The following is a 19,857-nucleotide window of genomic DNA, read 5'->3' on the forward strand; positions in this document are numbered from 1 at the left end:
CCATCACCACCACCATCACCACCACCATCATCATCACCACCACCATCACCACCATCACCACCACCATCACCACCACCACCACCACCATCATCACCACCACCATCGCCACCATCGCCACCATCACCACCATCACCACCACCACCACCATCATCACCACCACCATCGCCACCATCGCCACCATCACCACCATCATCACCACCACCATCATCATCACCACCACCATCACCACCATCACCACCACCATCACCACCACCATCATCATCACCACCACCATCACCACCATCACCACCACCATCACCACCACCACCACCACCATCATCACCACCACCATCGCCACCATCGCCACCATCACCACCATCACCACCATCACCACCACCATCATCACACCACTACCACCACTACCACCACCATCACCACCATCACCACCATCACCACCATCACCACCATCATCATCACCACCACCATCACCACCATCACCACCATCATCACCACCACCATCACCACCATCATCACCACTACCACCACTACCACCATCACCATCACCACCATCACCACCACCACCACCACCACCATCACCACCACCATCACCACCACCATCACCACCACCACCACCATCACCACCATCACCACCATCACCACCATCACTCACGCAAAGAACTTGAAGGCGGCGACCGAGGATCCGGTGCTGCTGAAGAGCGTCTTGAGGTCCGTCTCCGTAACGTTGGACCTGGGGAGGTGGGGGGGGTGGGTGGGTGAGTGGGTGAGTGGGTGAGTGGGTGGGGGGTGAGTGGGTGAGTGGGTGGGGGGGAGGTGGGGGGGGGGTGAGTGGGTGGGTGGGTGGGTGAGTGGGTGGGTGAGTGGGTGGGTGGGTGAGTGGGTGGGTGAGTGGGTGAGTGGGTGAGTGGGTGGGTGAGTGGGTGAGTGGGTGGGTGAGTGGGTGAGTGGGTGGGTGGGTGAGTTGGTGGGTGGGTGAGTGGGTGAGTGGGTGGGTGAGTGGGTGGGTGGGTGGATGAGTGGGTGGGTGGGTGAGTGGGTGGGTGAGTGAGTGAGTGGGTGGGTGAGTGGGTGGGTGGGTGGGTGAGTGGATGGGTGGGTGGGTGAGTGGATGGGTGGGTGGGTGAGTGGGTGAGTGGGTGGGTGGGTGAGTGGGTGGGGGGAGGTGGGGGGGGGTGAGTGGGTGGGTGGGTGAGTGGGTGGGTGAGTGGGTGGGTGGGTGAGTGGGTGAGTGGGTGGGTGAGTGGGTGAGTGGGTGGGTGAGTGGGTGAGGGGGTGGGTGAGTGGTGGGTGAGTGGGTGAGTGGGTGGGTGAGTGGGTGGGTGGGTGGGTGAGTGGGTGGGTGGGTGAGTGGGTGAGTGGGTGAGTGGGTGAGTGGGTGGGTGGGTGAGTGGGTGGGTGAGTAAGTGGGTGGGTGAGTGGGTGGGGGGTGAGGTGGGTGGGTGAGTGGGTGGGTGAGTGGGTGAGTGGGTGGGTGGGTGGGTGAGTGGGTGGGTGTGAGTGAGGTGAGTGAGTGAGTGGGTGGTGAGTGAGTGGGTGGTGGTGGGTGGGTGAGTGAGTGGGTGGGTGAGTGGGTGGGTGGGTGGTGAGTGGGTGGGTGGGTGAGTGGGTGGGTGAGTGGGTGGGTGAGTGGGTGGGTGAGTGGGTGGGTGAGTGGGTGGTGAGTGGGTGGGTGGGTGAGTGGGTGGGTGAGGTGAGTGGGTGGGTGAGTGGGTGGGTGAGTGGGTGGTGAGTGAGTGGGTGGGTGGGTGGTGGGTGGGTGGTGGTGGGTGGGTGAGTGGGTGGGTGGGTGAGTGGTGGTGGGTGGGTGAGTGGGTGGGTGAGTGGGTGGGTGGTGGTGGTGGGTGAGTGGGTGGGTGGGTGGGTGGGTGAGTGGGGTGGGTGAGTGGGTGGGTGGGTGGGTGAGTGGGTGGGTGAGTGGGTGGGGGTGTGAGTGGGTGAGTGGGTGGGTGAGGGGTGGGTGAGTGGGTGGGGGGTGGGTGGGGGTGAGTGGGTGGTGGGTGGGGGGGGTGGGGAGGGGGTGGGGGTGGGGGAGGGTGGTGGGGGGGGGTGAGTGGGTGGGTGGTGGGTGAGTGGGTGAGGGGGTGGTGGGTGGTGAGTGGGTGGTGGGTGAGTGGGTGGGTGAGTGGGTGGGTGGGTGTGTGGGTGGGTGGAGTGGGTGGGTGGGTGGGTGAGTGGTGGGTGAGTGGGTGGGTGAGTGGGTGGGTGGGGTGAGTGGGTGGGTGAGTGGGTGGGTGAGTGGGTGGTGGTGGGTGGGTGAGTGGGTGGGGTGAGTGGGTGGGTGAGTGGGTGGGGGGTGGTGGGTGGGGGGTGGGTGGTGGGTGGGGGTGGTGGGTGGGTGAGTGGGGGGTGGGGTGGGTGGGTGGGTGGGTGGGTGGGTGGGTGAGTGGGTGGGTGGTGGGTGGGTGGGTGAGTGGGTGGGTGGGTGGGTGAGTGGGTGGGTGGGTGGGTGGTGGGTGGGTGGGTGTGGGTGAGTGGGTGGGTGGGTGGAGTGGGGGTGGGTGAGTGGGTGGGTGGGTGGGTGAGTGGGTGGTGGGTGGGTGAGTGGGTGGGTGGGTGGTGGGTGGGTGGGTGGGTGAGTGGGTGGGTGGGTGGGTGGTGGGTGGGTGAGTGGGTGGGTGGGGTGGGTGAGTGGGTGGGTGGGTGGGTGAGTGGGTGGGTGGGTGGGTGGGGGGGTGAGTGGGTGGGTGGGTGAGTGGGTGGGTGGGTGGGTGGGGGGGGTGGTGGTGGTGGGTGGGTGAGTGGGTGGGTGAGTGGGTGGGTGGTGGTGGGTGAGTGGGTGGGTGAGTGGGTGGGTGGGTGGGTGAGTGGGTGGGTGGTGGGTGTGGGTGGGTGGAGTGGGTGGGGTGGGGGTGGGTGGGTGGGTGAGTGGGGTGAGTGGGTGGGGTGGGTGGGTGAGTGGGTGGGTGGAGTGGTGGGTGAGTGGGTGGGTGGGTGAGGTGGGTGGGTGAGTGGGTGGGGTGAGTGGGTGGGGGTGAGGTGGGTGGGTGAGTGGGTGGGTGAGTGGTGGGGGTGAGTGGGTGGGTGAGTGGGTGGGGTGAGTGGGTGGGTGAGTGGGTGGGTGGGTGAGTGGGTGGGTGGGTGGTGGTGGGTGGGTGGGTGGGTGAGTGGGTGGGTGGGTGGGTGAGTGGGTGGGTGGGTGGGTGGGTGGGTGGGTGGGTGGGTGAGTGGGGTGGGTGAGTGGGTGGGTGGTGGGTGGGTGGGTGGTGGGTGGGTGGGTGGGTGGGTGTGGGTGGAGTGGGTGGGTGAGTGGGTGGGTGAGTGGGTGGGTGGGTGAGTGGTGGTGGGTGGGTGGGTGGGTGGTGGGTGGGTGTGGTGGGGTGGTGGGTGAGTGTGGTGGGTGGGTGGGTGGGTGAGGTGGGTGGGTGAGTGGGTGGGTGGAGTGGGTGGGTGGGGTGGGGGGTGGGTGGGTGAGTGGGTGGGTGAGTGGGTGGGTGGGGGGTGAGTGGGTGAGTGGTGGGAGTGGGAGGGGTGAGTGGGTGGGAGTGGGTGAGTGGGTGGGTGGTGAGTGGGGGTGAGTGGGTGAGTGGGTGAGTGGGTGGGTGAGTGGCTGAGTGGGTGAGTGGGTGGATGAGTGGGTGGGTGGGTGAGTGGGTGGGTGAGTGGGTGGGTGGGTGAGTGGGTGGGTGAGTGGGTGGGTGAGTGGGTGGGTGAGTGGGTGAGTGGGCGGGTGGGTGAGTGGGTGGGTGAGTGGGTGGGTGAGTGGGTGGGTGAGTGGGTGGGGGGTGAGGTGGGTGGGTGAGTGGGTGGGTGGAGTGGGTGGGGGTGGGGGGGGGTGGGGGGGAGGTGGGGGGGGGGGTGAGTGGGTGGGGGGGTTGGGTGGGGGGGGGGGAGGGTGGGGGGTGAGGTGGGGGGGTGGGGGGGTGGGGGGGGGGTGGGGGGGGAGGTGGGTGGGTGGTTGGGTGAGTGAGTGAGTAAGTGGGTGGGTGGGTGAGTGAGTGGGTGGGTGGATGAGTGAGTGAGTGAGTGGTTGGGTGAGTGGGTGAGTGAGTGAGTGGGTGGGTGGGTGAGTGGGTGAGCTGGTGAGTGAGTGAGCTGGTGTGTGAGTGACTGAGCGAGCGAGTGAGCTGGTGAGTGAGTGAGTGAGCTGGTGAGTGAGCTGGTGAGTGAGCGAGCGAGCTGGTGAGTGAGTGAGTGAGCGAGCTGGTGAGTGAGCTGGTGAGTGAGTGAGTGAGCTGGTGAGTGAGCTGGTGATTGAGCGAGCGAGCTGGTGAGTGAGTGAGTGAGCGAGCGAGCTGGTGAGTGAGCTGGTGAGTGAGTGAGTGAGCTGGTGAGTGAGCGAGCGAGCTGGTGAGTGAGTGAGTGAGCTGGTGAGTGAGCTGGTGAGTGAGTGAGCGAGCTGGTGAGTGAGTGAGTGAGCTGGTGAGTGAGCTGGTGAGTGAGCGAGCTGGTGAGTGAGCTGGTGAGTGAGCGAGTGAGCTGGTGAGTGAGTGAGCGAGCTGGTGAGTGAGCTGGTGAGTGAGTGAGCGAGCTGGTGAGTGAGTGAGTGAGCTGGTGAGTGAGCTGGTGAGTGAGTGAGCGAGCTGATGAGTGAGTGACTGAGCGAGCGAGTGAGCTGGTGAGTGAGTGAGTGAGCTGGTGAGTGAGCTGGTGAGTGAGCGAGCGAGCTGGTGAGTGAGTGAGTGAGCGAGCGAGCTGGTGAGTGAGCTGGTGAGTGAGTGAGTGAGCTGGTGAGTGAGCTGGTGATTGAGCGAGCGAGCTGGTGAGTGAGTGAGTGAGCGAGCGAGCTGGTGAGTGAGCTGGTGAGTGAGTGAGTGAGCTGGTGAGTGAGCGAGCGAGCTGGTGAGTGAGTGAGTGAGCTGGTGAGTGAGCTGGTGAGTGAGTGAGCGAGCTGGTGAGTGAGTGAGTGAGCTGGTGAGTGAGCTGGTGAGTGAGCGAGCTGGTGAGTGAGCTGGTGAGTGAGCGAGCGAGCTGGTGAGTGAGTGAGTGAGCTGGTGAGTGAGCTGGTGAGTGAGTGAGCGAGCTGGTGAGTGAGTGAGCTGGTGAGTGAGCTGGTGAGTGAGTGAGCGAGCTGATGAGTGAGTGACTGAGCGAGCGAGTGAGCTGGTGAGTGAGCTAGTGAGTGAGTGAGCTGGTGAGTGAGCTGGTGAGTGAGCTGGTGGCTGAGTGAGCTGGTGAGTGAGCGAGTGAGTAAACTGGTGAGTGAGTGACTGAGCGAGTGACTGAGCGAGCGAGTGACTGAGCGAGTGACTGAGCGAGCGAGTGACTGAGCGAGCGAGTGACTGAGCGAGCGAGTGAGCGAGTGAGTGACTGAGCGAGTGAGTGAGCTGGTGAGTGAGCTAGTGAGTGAGCTGGTGGCTGAGTGAGCTGGTGAGTGAGCGAGCGAGTGACTGAGCGAGCGAGTGACTGAGCGAGCTGGTGAGCGAGTGAGTGACTGAGCGAGCGAGTGACTGAGCGAGCGAGCGAGCTGGTGAGTGAGCGCGTGAACTCACGGTATGTTGGAGATGTGGAGTGTGGATGAGGGGGGTCCCACGTGACGGGCGTTCTTGCTGCCCGGCTTGCTGAACCGGTGCAGCGTGGAGCTGGTGAGTGAGTGAGCGAGCTGGTGAGTGAGCTGGTGAGTGAGTGACTGAGCGAGCGAGTGAGCTGGTGAGTGAGCTAGTGAGTGAGTGAGCGAGTGAGTGACTGAGCGAGTGAGTGACTGAGCGAGCGAGCGAGTGACTGAGCGAGCGAGCGAGCTGGTGAGTGAGCGCGTGAACTCACGGTATGTTGGAGATGTGGAGTGTGGATGAGGGGGGTCCCACGTGACGGGCGTTCTTGCTGCCCGGCTTGCTGAACCGGTGCAGCGTGGAGTTCGTGAAGTCGTGGGTCAACTCGTCGGGGCCCTCCTTGGGCAGCTGCACCGTGTGGAAACGCGACGAGGCCAGACGCAGCGGCTTGCCGTACATACGCTGACCGTTGAGGAAGGTCATGGCTAGACACACGGGGGGAGAGACACGGTGAGACACGGTGAGAGAGACGGTGAGACAAGGAGAGAGAGACACGGAGAGAGAGACACGGGGGGAGACACGGGGGGAGACACGGTGAGACACGGTGAGAGACAGAGAGAGAGAGACACAGCGACTCACACACACACAGAGACACACAGAGAGACACACACAGAGACACACACAGAAACACACAGAGAGACAGACACAGAGACTCACAGAGAGACACACACAGAGACACACACAGAGAGACACACACAGAGAGACACACACACAGAGACACACACAGAGACACACACAGAGACACACACAGAGACACACATAGAGAGACACACAGAGACACACACAGAGAGACACACAGAGACACACACAGAGACACACAGAGAGACAGACGCAGCGGCTTGCCGTACATACGCTGGCCGTTGAGGAAGGTCATGGCTAGAGACACGGGGAGACACGGTGAGAGACACGGTGAGAGAGACACGGAGAGAGAGACACGGGGGGAGACACGGGGGGACACGGTGAGACACGGTGAGAGAGACACGGAGAGAGAGACACGGGGAGACACGGGGAGACACGGTGAGACACGGTGAGAGACACGGGGAGACACGGTGAGAGAGACACGGTGAGACACGGAGAGAGAGACACGGAGAGAGAGACACGGGGAGACACGGGGAGACACGGTGAGACACGGTGAAAGAGAGACACGGGGAGAGAGACACAGAGAGACATGGTGAGAGACACGGGGACAGAGACACGGTGAGAGAGGCACACACAGAGACACACACAGAGAGACACACACAGAGACACACACAGAGACACACATAGAGAGACACACAGAGACACACACAGAGACACACAGAGAGACAGACGCAGCGGCTTGCCGTACATACGCTGGCCGTTGAGGAAGGTCATGGCTAGAGACACGGGGAGACACGGTGAGACACGGTGAGAGACACGGTGAGACACGGAGAGAGAGACACGGAGAGAGAGACACGGGGGGAGACACGGGGGGAGACACGGTGAGACACGGTGAGACACGGAGAGAGAGACACGGGGGGAGACACGGTGAGACATGGTGAGAGAGAGAGAGACACGGGGGGAGACACGGTGAGACACGGAGAGAGAGACACGGGGGGAGACACGGGGGGAGACACGGGGGGAGACACGGTGAGACACGGTGAGAGACACGGTGAGACACGGAGAGAGAGACACGGAGAGAGAGACACGGGGGGAGACACGGGGGGAGACACGGTGAGACATGGTGAGAGAGAGAGAGACACGGGGGGAGACACGGTGAGACACGGAGAGAGAGACACGGGGGGAGACACGGGGGGAGACACGGGGGGAGACACGGGGGGAGACACGGTGAGACACGGTGAGAGACACGGTGAGACACGGAGAGAGAGACACGGAGAGAGAGACACGGGGAGACACGGTGAGACACGGTGAAAGATTGACACGGTGAGAGAGACACGGGGAGTGAGACACAGAGAGACATGGTGAGAGACACGGGGAGAGAGACACGGTGAGAGAGGCACACACAGAGACACACACAGAGAGACACACACAGAGACACACACAGAGACACACATAGAGAGACACACAGAGACACACACAGAGACACACAGAGAGACAGACGCAGCGGCTTGCCGTACATACGCTGGCCGTTGAGGAAGGTCATGGCTAGAGACACGGGGAGACACGGTGAGAGACACGGTGAGAGAGACACGGGGAGACACGGTGAGAGACACGGTGAGAGAGACACGGGGGGAGACACGGTGAGAGACACGGTGAGAGAGACACGGGGGGAGACACGGTGAGACACGGAGAGAGAGACACGGGGGGAGACACGGTGAGAGACACGGAGAGAGAGACACGGGGAGACACGGTGAGAGACACGGTGAGAGAGACACGGGGGGAGACACGGTGAGACACGGAGAGAGAGACACGGGGGGAGACACGGTGAGAGACACGGAGAGAGAGACACGGGGGGAGACACGGTGAGAGACAGAGAGACACAGCGACTCACACACACACAGAGACTCACACACACACAGAGACACACAGAGAGACACACACAGAGACACACACAGAGACACACACAGAGACACACACAGAGACACACATAGAGAGACACACACAGAGACACACAGAGAGACAGACGCAGAGACACACATAGAGAGACAGACGCAGAGACACACACAGAGACACACACAGAGACACACACAGAGAGACAGACGCAGCGGCTTGCCGTACATACGCTGGCCGTTGAGGAAGGTCATGGCTAGAGACACGGGGGGAGAGACACGGTGAGAGACACGGTGAGAGAGACACGGTGAGAGACACGGTGAGAGAGACACGGTGAGAGACACGGTGAGAGAGACACGGTAAGAGACACGGTGAGACACGGAGAGAGAGACACGGGGGGAGACACGGTGAGACACGGAGAGAGAGACACGGGGGGAGACACGGGGGGAGACACGGTGAGAGACACGGAGAGAGAGACACGGGGAGACACAGTGAGAGACAGAGAGAGAGAGACACAGCGACTCACACACACACAGAGACTCACACACACACAGAGACACACACAGAGAGACACACACAGAGACACACACAGAGACACACACAGAGACACACACAGAGACACACACAGAGACACACACAGAGACACACACAGAGACACACATAGAGAGACACACACAGAGACACACAGAGAGACAGACGCAGAGACACACAGAGAGACACACAGAGACACACAGAGAGACACACACAGAGACACACACAGAGACACACACAGAGACACACATAGAGAGACACACAGAGACACACACAGAGACACACAGAGAGACAGACGCAGCGGCTTGCCGTACATACGCTGACCGTTGAGGAAGGTCATGGCTAGAGACACGGGGAGACACGGTGAGAGACACGGTGAGAGAGACACGGTGAGAGACACGGGGAGACACGGGGAGAGAGACACGGTGAGAGACACGGTGAGACATGGTGAAAGAGAGACACGGGGAGAGAGACACGGTGAGAGACACGGTGAGACACGGTGAGAGACGGTGAGAGACACGGTGAGAGACACGGTGAGACACGGAGAGACACGGTGAGAGACACGGTGAGACACGGAGAGAGAGACACGGAAAGAGAGACACGGGGAGACACGGGGAGACACGGTGAGACACGGTGAGAGAGAGAGAGACACGGGGGGAGACACGGTGAGACACGGAGAGAGAGACACGGGGGGAGACACGGTGAGAGAGACACGGGGAGAGAGACGGTGAGAGAGACACGGGGAGAGAGACACGGAGAGAGAGAGACACGGAGAGACACAGAGAGACATGGTGAGAGAGACACGGGGAGAGAGACACGGAGAGAGAGACACGGTGAGAGAGACACAATGAGACACGGGGAGAGGGACACGGGGGGACACGGTGAGAGAGACACGGGGAGAGAGAGACACGGAGAGACACGGAGAGACACGGGGAGAGAGACACGGGGAGACACAGAGAGACATGGTGAGAGAGACACGGAGAGACACGGGGAGAGAGACACGGAGAGAGAGACACGGGGAGACACGGGGAGAGAGACACGGGGAGTGAGACACGGGGAGAGAGACACGGAGAGAGAGACACGGGGAGACACGGGGAGAGAGACACGGGGAGTGAGACACGGGGAGAGAGACACGGAGAGAGAGACACGGGGAGACACGGGGAGAGAGACACGGGGAGTGAGACACGGGGAGAGAGACACGGAGAGACATGGTGAGAGACAATCACACAGAGACACATGTGGTTGTGGTGGTTGTGATGATTGTGGTGGTGGTGGTTGTGGTGGTTGTGGTGATTGTGGTGGTGGTAGTTGTGGTGGTTGTGGTGATTGTGGTGGTGGTTGTGGTGGTTGTGATGATTGTGGTGGTGGTGGTTGTGGTGGTTGTGGTGATTGTGGTGGTGGTAGTTGTGGTGGTTGTGGTGATTGTGGTGGTGGTTGTGGTGGTTGTGATGATTGTGGTGGTGGTGGTTGTGGTGATTGTGGTGGTGGTTGTGGTGGTTGTGGTGATTGTGGTGGTGATTGTGGTGGTAGTGGTGGTTGTGCTGGTAGTGGTGGTTGTGGTGGTAGTGGTGGTTGTGGTGGTAGTGGTGATTGTGGTGGTTGTGGTGGTTGTGGTGATTGTGGTGGTTGTGGTGGTGGTTGTGCTGGTTGTGGTGGTGGTGGTTGTGGTGGTTGTGGTTGTGGTGGTTGTGGTGATTGTGGTGGTGGTGGTTGTGGTGGTTGTGGTGATTGTGGTGGTGGTGGTTGTGGTGGTTGTGGTGATTGTGGTGGTGGTGGTGGTTGTGATGATTGTGGTGGTGGTGGTTGTGGTGGTTGTGGTGATTGTGGTGGTGGTTGTGGTGGTTGTGGTGATTGTGGTGGTGATTGTGGTGGTAGTGGTGGTTGTGCTGGTAGTGGTGGTTGTGGTGGTAGTGGTGGTTGTGGTGGTAGTGGTGATTGTGGTGGTTGTGGTGGTTGTGGTTGTTGTAGTGATGATTGTGGTGGTGGTGGTTGTGGTGGTGGTTGTCGTGGTTGTAGCGATGGTAGTGGTGGTGGTTGTGGTGGTGGTTGTGGTGGTGGTTGTGGTGGTTGTGGTGGTGGTTGTGGTGGTTGTGGTGGTTGTAGTGGTTGTAGTGATGGTTGTGGTGGTGATGGTTGTGGTGGTTGTGGTGGTGGTTGTGGTGGTGGTGGTTGTGGTGGTTGTGGTGGTGGTGGTGGTGGTTGTGGTGGTTGTGGTGGTGGTGGTTGTGGTGGTTGTAGTGATGGTTGTGGTGGTGATGGTTGTGGTGGTGGTGGTTGTGGTGGTGGTTGTGGTGGTGGTTGTGGTGGTTGTGGTGGTGGTTGTAGTGATAATTGTGGTGGTGGTAGTGGTGGTGGTTGTGGTAGTGGTGGTTGTTGTGGTGGTTGTAGTGGTGATGGTGGTGGTTGTAGTGGTGGTGGTTGTGATGGTTGTGGTGGTTGTGGTGGTGGTTGTGGTGGTGGTTATGGTGGTTGTGGTGGTGGTGGTGGTTGTGGTGGTTGTGGTGGTGGTTGTGGTGGTGGTTGTGGTGGTGGTTGTGGTGGTGGTTGTGGTGGTGGTGGTGTTGGTTGTGGTGGTGGTGGTTGTGGTGGTGGTGGTAGTGGTTGTGGTGGTAGTGGTGGTGGTTGTGGTGGTGTTGGTGGTGGTTGTTGTGGTGGTTGTGGTGGTTGTGGTGGTGGTTGTAGTGGTGGTGGTTGTGGTGGTGGTGGTGGTTGTGGTGGTGGTGGTTGTGGTGGTGGTGGTTGTGGTGGTGGTGGTTGTGGTGGTGGTGGTTGTGGTGGTTGTGGTGGTGGTTGTAGTGGTGGTGGTTGTGGTGGTGGTGGTGGTGGTGGTTGTGGTGGTGGTGGTTGTGGTGGTGGTGGTTGTGGTGGTGGTGGTGGTTGTGGTTGTGGTGGTGGTGGTGGTGGTTGTGGTGGTTGATGTACCCAGCTGTGCGCGACTGGCATCTGCCATCTGTATGAGTGCCGTGTCCTTCTTGTTGAACAGAATCTTCACCCTCTGCACATCCCCGTAGACTCCTACACAGTCACACACACAGTCACACACACACACACAGTCACACACACACAGTCACACACACACACACACAGACACAGTCACACACACAGACACAGTCACACACACAGACACACACAGTCACACACACAGACACACAGTCACACACAGTCACACACACACACACAGTCATACACACACACACAGACACACAGACACACAGTCACACACACAGACACACAGTCACACACACAGACACACAGTCACACACAATCACACACACACACACACACAGTCACACACACACAGTCACACACACAGTGAGACACACACACACAGTCACACAGTCACACACACAGTCACACACACAGACACACAGTCACACACACAGTCACACACACACAGACACACACACACAGACAGTCACACACAGTCACACACACAGACACACAGTCACACACACAGTCACACACACAGTCACACACACAGTCACACACACAGTCACACACACAGTCACACACACAGTCACACACAGTCACACACACAGTGAGACACACAGTCACACAGTCACACACACAGTCACACAGTCATACACACAGTGAGACACACACACAGTCACACACAGTGAGACACAAAGATAAAGATCCCCCGTATAGCCTTAACAGACTGTAGGGGCAAGTGCTGTTAGCGAGCACCTATGAAGGCCGGAACGGTACACGAGGGAGTGGGTGGCCAGCACCACGCCCGACCGCCTTTGTCTCCCTAGTGGCGATGTTTACACACCGCACCAGGTACTCATTTAAGGCTGAGTCGACCTAGGGGAGGCCCAGGACCGGTTCAGATAATCGTCACTGGTGTTAGCCGTGAGCGGGAATCGAACTTGTGTCGCCAGGTTCATAGCGCAGCGCGCTAACCACTACACTACCGCTCCCCACTATACACACACAGACACACACAGACACACACAGACACACACACACACACACAGACACACACACACAGACACACAGTCACACACACAGTCACACAGTCACACAGTCACACACACAGTCACACACACAGTGAGACACACACACAGTCACACAGTCACACACACAGTCACACACACAGTCACACACACAGTGAGACACACACACAGTCACACAGTCACACACACAGTCACACAGTCACACACACAGTCACACACACAGTGAGACACACACAGTCACACACAGTGAGACACACACACAGTCACACACACAGACACACATACAGTGAGACACACAGTCACACACACAGACACACACACAGTGAGACACACACACAGTGAGACACACACAGTGAGACACACACAGTCACACACACAGTGAGACACACAGTCACACACACAGTCACACACACAGTGAGACACACACACACACACACAGTCACACACACAGACACACACACCGTCACACAGTCACACACACAGTCACACACACAGTCACACACACCGTCACACAGTCACACACACAGTCACACACACAGTCACACACACCGTCACACAGTCACACACACAGTCACACAGTCACACACACAGTCACACACACAGTCACACACACACACACAGTCACACACACACACACACAGTCACACACACAGACACACACACCGTCACACAGTCACACACACAGTCACACACACAGTCACACACACCGTCACACAGTCACACACACAGTCACACACACAGTCACACACACACACACAGTCACACACACACACACACAGTCACACACACAGACACACACACACACACAGTCACACACACAGTGAGACACACACAGTCACACACACAGTGAGACACACAGACACACACACAGTCACACACACAGACATACACACAGTGAGACACACACAGTCACACACACAGTGAGACACACACACAGTCACACACAGTCACACACACAGTCACACACACACCGTGAGACACACACACAGACACACATACACACATACACACACAGTCACACAGTCACACAGTCACACACACAGTCACACACACAGTCACACACACAGTGAGACACACACACAGTCACACAGTCACACACACAGTCACACACACAGTGAGACACACACACAGTCACACACACAGACACACATACAGTGAGACACACACACAGTGAGACACACACACAGTGAGACACACAGACACACACACAGTCACACACACAGACACACACACAGTGAGACACACACACAGTGAGACACACAGTCACACACACAGACACACACACAGACACACACACAGTGAGACACACAGACACACACAGACACACACACAGTGAGACACACAGACACACACACAGTCACACACACAGACACACACACAGTGAGACACACAGTCACACACACAGTCACACACACAGACACACACACAGTGAGACACACACACAGACACACATACAGTGAGACACACAGACACACACAGTGAGACACACAGACACACACACAGTGAGACACACAGACACACACACAGTCACACACACAGACACACACACAGTGAGACACACACACAGACACACATACAGTGAGACACACAGACACACACAGTGAGACACACAGACACACACACAGTCACACACACAGTGAGACACACAGACACACACACAGTCACACACACAGACACACACACAGTGAGACACACACACAGACACACATACAGTGAGACACACAGACACACACAGTGAGACACACAGACACACACACAGTCACACACACAGTGAGACACACAGACACACACACAGTGAGACACACAGACACACACACAGTCACACACACACAGTCACACACAGTCACACACACAGTGAGACACACAGACACACACACAGTCACACACACAGTGAGACACACAGTCACACACACAGTCACACACACAGACACACACACAGTGAGACACACACACAGTGAGACACACAGTCACACACACAGACACACACACAGTGAGACACACACAGTCACACACACAGTGAGACACACAGACACACACACAGTCACACACACAGACACACACACAGTGAGACACACACAGTGAGACACACAGTCACACACACAGTGAGACACACACACAGTGAGACACACAGACACACACACAGTCACACACACAGACACACACACAGTGAGACACACACACAGTGAGACACACACACAGTGAGACACACACAGTGAGACACACACAGTCACACACACAGTGAGACACACAGTCACACACACAGTGAGACACACACACACACACACAGTCACACACACAGTGAGACACACACACAGTGAGACACACACAGTGAGACACACACAGTGAGACACACACACAGTGAGACACACACAGTCACACACACAGTGAGACACACACACAGTCACACACAGTCACACACACAGACACACACACAGTGAGACACACACACAGTGAGACACACACACAGTGAGACACACACAGTGAGACACACACAGTCACACACACAGTGAGACACACACACACAGTCACACACACACCCTCGCTATCCTTCCGTTACCACAACAACAACCACAACCACAACAACCACAACAACGACCACAACCACAACGACCACAACCACGAGAATTGTTGTTGTTGTTGTTGTTGTTGTTGTTGTCCTCGCCGCTGCTCTGCGTGTGACGTGACGTGTCGGTGGGGGTCACGGTAGGGGTCATGGTGGGGGTCACGGTGGGGGGGGTGGGTGGGGGGGGTGGGTGGGGGGGAGGGTGGGTGGGTGGGGGGGAGGGTAGGGGGGAGGGTGGGTGGGTGGGGGGGAGGGTGGGGGGGAGGGTGGGGGGGTGGGGGGGAGGGTGGGGGGGAGGGTGGGTGGGGGGGAGGGTGGGTGGGGGGGGAGGGTGGTGGGGGAGGGTGGGGGGGGAGAGTGGGGGGAGGGGTGGGGGGGAGGGTGGGCGGGGTGGGGGTGGGGGTGGGCTGGGTGGGGGCAGGGTGGGCGGGGTGGGGGTGGGTGGGGTGAGTGGGGTTGGTGGGCTGGGTGGGGCTGGGCTGGGTGGGTGGGCTGGGTGGGTGGTGTTGACCTACCAAACAGGTTAAAGAGCCTCTGGGGAGTGATCATCTTTAGCAGAGAGAGGGAGGAGAGACGCGCCAGAGAGAGACCGAGCGGCAGTCGACCGCCAAATCCATTCACCAGCACCGAGAGGGGAGGGGGGGGAGACACGGGGGGACACGGGGGGACACGGGGAGACACGGGGAGAGACAGAGAGACAGAGACACACACAGAGAGACACGGGGAGACACGGGGAGACACGGAGAGACACGGGGGGACACGGGGGGACACGGGGGGACACGGGGAGACACGGGGAGACACGGGGAGACACGGAGAGACACGGGGGGACACGGGGGGACACGGGGGGACACGGGGAGACACGGGGAGACACGGGGAGACACGGGGGGACACGGGGGGACACGGGGAGACACGGGGGGACACGGGGAGACACGGAGAGACACGGGGAGACACGGAGAGACACGGGGAGACACGGGGAGACACGGGGAGACACGGGGAGACACGGGGAGACACGGGGGGACACGGGGGGACACGGGGAGACACGGAGAGACACGGGGAGACACGGGGAGACACGGGGAGACACGGGGGGACACGGGGGGACACGGGGGGACACGGGGGGACACGGGGAGAGACAGAGAGACACACACAGAGAGACACGGAGAGACACGGGGGGACACGGGGAGACACGGAGAGACACGGAGAGACACGGGGGGACACGGGGAGACACGGGGAGACACGGAGAGACACGGGGGGACACGGGGGGACACGGGGGGACACGGGGAGACACGGGGAGACACGGGGAGACACGAGGAGACACGGGGGGACACGGGGGGACACGGGGAGACACGGGGAGAGACAGAGAGACAGAGACACACACAGAGAGACACGGGGAGACACGGGGAGACACGGGGAGACACGGGGAGACACGGAGAGACACGGGGGGACACGGGGGGACACGGGGGGACACGGGGGGACACGGGGAGACACGGGGGGACACGGGGAGACACGGAGAGACACGGGGGGACACGGGGGGACACGGGGGGACACGGGGAGACACGGGGGGACACGGGGAGACACGGGGAGAGACAGAGAGACAGAGACACACACAGAGAGACACGGAGAGACACGGGGAGACACGGAGAGACACGGGGGGACACGGGGGGACACGGGGGGACACGGGGGGACACGGGGGGACACGGGGAGATACGGGGGGACACGGGGGGACACGGGGGGACACGGGGAGACACGGGGAGACACGGAGAGACACGGGGGGACACGGGGGGACACGGGGGGACACGGGGAGACACGGGGGGACACGGGGAGACACGGGGGGACACGGGGAGACACGGGGAGACACGGGGAGACACGGGGAGACACGGGGAGACACGGGGAGACACGGGGAGACACGGGGAGACACGGGGAGACACGGGGGGACACGGGGAGACACAGAGAGACACGGAGAGACACGGAGAGACACGGGGAGACACGGGGAGACACGGGGAGACACGGGGGGACACGGGGACACACAGAGAGACACGGAGAGACACGGGGAGACACGGGGGGACACGGGGAGACACGGGGGGACACACAGAGAGACACGGGGAGACACGGGGAGACACGGGGGGACACGGGGAGACACGGGGAGACACGGGGAGACACGGGGGGACACGGGGAGACACGGGGAGACACGGGGAGACACGGGGGGACACGGGGAGACACGGGGAGACACGGGGAGACACGGGGAGACACGGGGGGACACGGGGGGACACGGGGAGACACGGGGAGACACGGGGAGACACGGGGAGACACGGGGAGACACGGGGGGACACGGGGGGACACGGGGAGACACGGGGAGACACGGGGAGACACGGGGGGACACGGGGAGACACGGGGAGACACGGGGAGACACGGGGGGACACGGGGGGACACGGGGGGACACGGGGGGACACGGGGAGACACGGGGAGACACGGGGAGACACGGGGGGACACGGGGAGACACGGGGAGACACGGGGGGACACGGGGAGACACGGCGAGACACGGGGGGACACACGGGGGGACACACAGAGAGACAGAGAGACACGGAGAGACACGGGGGGGGACACGGGGGGGACACGCGGGGAGACACGCAGAGACAGAGAGACACACACAGAAACAGAGAGACACAGAGACACACAGAGAGACACACAGAGAGACACACACAGAGACACACACACACAGAGAGACACACAGAGAGACACACACAGAGAGACACAGAGAGACACACACAGACACACAGAGAGACACAGAGAGACACACAACAGAGACACACACACAGACACACACACACAGAGACATACAAAGAAACACACAGAGACACACACACAGACACACACACAGACACACACACACAGAGAGACACAGAGAGACACACACACACAGACACACACACACAGACACACACAGAGAGACACACAGAGACACACAGAGAGACACAGAGAGACACAGAGACACACAGAGAGACACAGAGAGACACAGAGAGACACACTGAGGGTGAACTTCAAGACAAATGAACTTTGCACAAAACTCGGTTAGACTACAGCGCCAGGGTGGTGAGTGGTGGTGGTGAGTTCTAGTGGTGAGTGATTGCGGTGGTGGTGAGCGGTGGTGGTGAGCGGTGAGCGGTGGTGGTGGTGAGCGGTGAGCGGTGAGCGGTGGTGGTGAGCGGTGGTGGTGGTGGTGGTGGTGAGTTGTGGTGGTGGTGGTGAGTGGTGGTGGTGGTGGTGGTGAGTGGTGGTGGTGAGTGGTGGTGGTGAGTGGTGGTGGTGAGTGGTGGTGGTGAGCGGTGGTGGTGGTGAGTTGTGGTGGTGAGTGGTGGTGGTGAGCGGTGGTGGTGAGTGGTGAGTGGTGGTGGTGGTGGTGGTGGTGAGTGGTGGTGGTGAGTGGTGGTGGTGAGTGGTGAGCGGTGGTGGTGAGTGGTGGTGGTGAGCGGTGGTGGTGAGTGGTGAGTGGTGGTGGTGGTGGTGGTGAGTGGTGGTGGTGAGTGGTGGTGGTGAGTGGTGAGCGGTGGTGGTGAGTGGTGGTGGTGAGCGGTGGTGGTGAGTGGTGGTGGTGAGTGGTGGTGGTGAGTTGTGGTGGTGAGCGGTGGTGGTGAGGAGCGGTGGTGGTGAGGAGCGGTGGTGGTGAGTTGTGGTGGTGGTGGTGGTGGTGAGTGGTGAGCGGTGGTGAGGAGCGGTGGTGGTGAGTGGTGGTGGTGAGTGGTGGTGGTGGTGAGCGGTGGTGGTGAGTGGTGGTGGTGAGTGGTGGTGGTGAGCGGTGGTGGTGAGTGAGTGGTGGTGGTGAGTGGTGGTGGTGAGTGGTGGTGGTGAGCGGTGGTGGTGAGGAGTGGTGGTGGTGGTGAGTGAGTGGTGGTGGTGGTGAGCGGTGGTGGTGAGTGGTGGTGGTGAGTGGTGGTGGTGAGTGGTGGTGGTGAGTGGTGGTGGTGAGTGGTGGTGGTGAGTGGTGGTGGTGAGTGGTGGTGGTGAGTGGTGGTGGTGAGTGGTGGTGGTGAGGAGTGGTGGTGGTGGTGAGTGAGTGGTGGTGGTGAGTGGTGGTGGTGAGTGGTGGTGGTGAGTGAGTGGTGGTGGTGGTGAGCGGTGGTGGTGAGTGGTGGTGGTGAGGAGTGGTGGTGGTGGTGAGTGAGTGGTGGTGGTGAGTGGTGGTGGTGAGTGGTGGTGGTGAGTGGTGGTGGTGAGGAGTGGTGGTGGTGGTGAGGAGCGGTGGTGGTGAGTGGTGGTGGTGAGTGGTGGTGGTGAGTGGTGGTGGTGGTGAGTGGTGGTGGTGAGTGGTGGTGGTGAGTGGTGGTGGTGAGTGGTGGTGGTGGAGGTGGTGGTGAGTGGTGGTGGTGAGTGGTGGTGGTGAGCGGTGGTGGTGAGTGGTGGTGGTGAGTGGTGGTGGTGAGTGGTGGTGGTGAGCGGTGGTGGTGAGTGGTGGTGGTGAGTGGTGGTGGTGGTGGTGAGTGGTGGTGGTGAGCGGTGGTGGTGAGTGGTGGTGGTGAGTGGTGGTGGTGAGTGGTGGTGGTGGTGGTGGTGGTGAGTGGTGGTGAGTGGTGGTGGTGAGTGGTGGTGGTGAGTGGTGGTGGTGAGTGGTGGTGGTGAGCGGTGGTGGTGAGTGGTGGTGGTGGTGGTGGTGGTGAGTGGTGGTGGTGAGTGGTGGTGAGTGTGGTGGTGGTGGTGGTGAGTGGTGGTGGTGGTGGTGGTGAGTGGTGGTGAGTGGTGGTGGTGGTGGTGGTGGTGAGTGGTGGTGGTGGTGGTGGTGGTGAGTGGTGGTGGTGGTGGTGGTGAGTGGTGGTGGTGGTGGTGGTGAGTGGTGGTGAGTGGTGGTGGTGAGTGGTGGTGG

At 60.3% G+C, this 19,857-nt stretch overlaps 1 protein-coding gene across 1 annotated transcript in view; it reads right to left on the reverse strand.

Annotated features, from left to right (window-relative positions):
- Window positions 1–649: 649 nt before the first annotated feature.
- Window positions 650–19,857, reverse strand: part of LOC144954460 (polypyrimidine tract-binding protein 2-like) — a gene marked incomplete at both ends in the record, with an annotated part of 35,192 nt that continues 15,984 nt past the window's right edge. Inside the window, 5 exons of the mRNA XM_078884962.1 lie at window positions 650–727; window positions 5,427–5,516; window positions 5,698–5,908; window positions 11,406–11,498; window positions 15,521–15,554. Coding sequence (XP_078741088.1) covers window positions 650–727; window positions 5,427–5,516; window positions 5,698–5,908; window positions 11,406–11,498; window positions 15,521–15,554 — 506 coding nt within the window. The remainder of the gene's footprint in view (window positions 728–5,426; window positions 5,517–5,697; window positions 5,909–11,405; window positions 11,499–15,520; window positions 15,555–19,857) is intronic.

The sequence above is a fragment of the Lampetra fluviatilis genome, unplaced genomic scaffold, assembly GCF_964198595.1.
Source record: "Lampetra fluviatilis unplaced genomic scaffold, kcLamFluv1.1 SCAFFOLD_978, whole genome shotgun sequence".
In the NCBI taxonomy this organism is placed as follows: Eukaryota; Metazoa; Chordata; class Hyperoartia; order Petromyzontiformes; family Petromyzontidae; genus Lampetra; species Lampetra fluviatilis.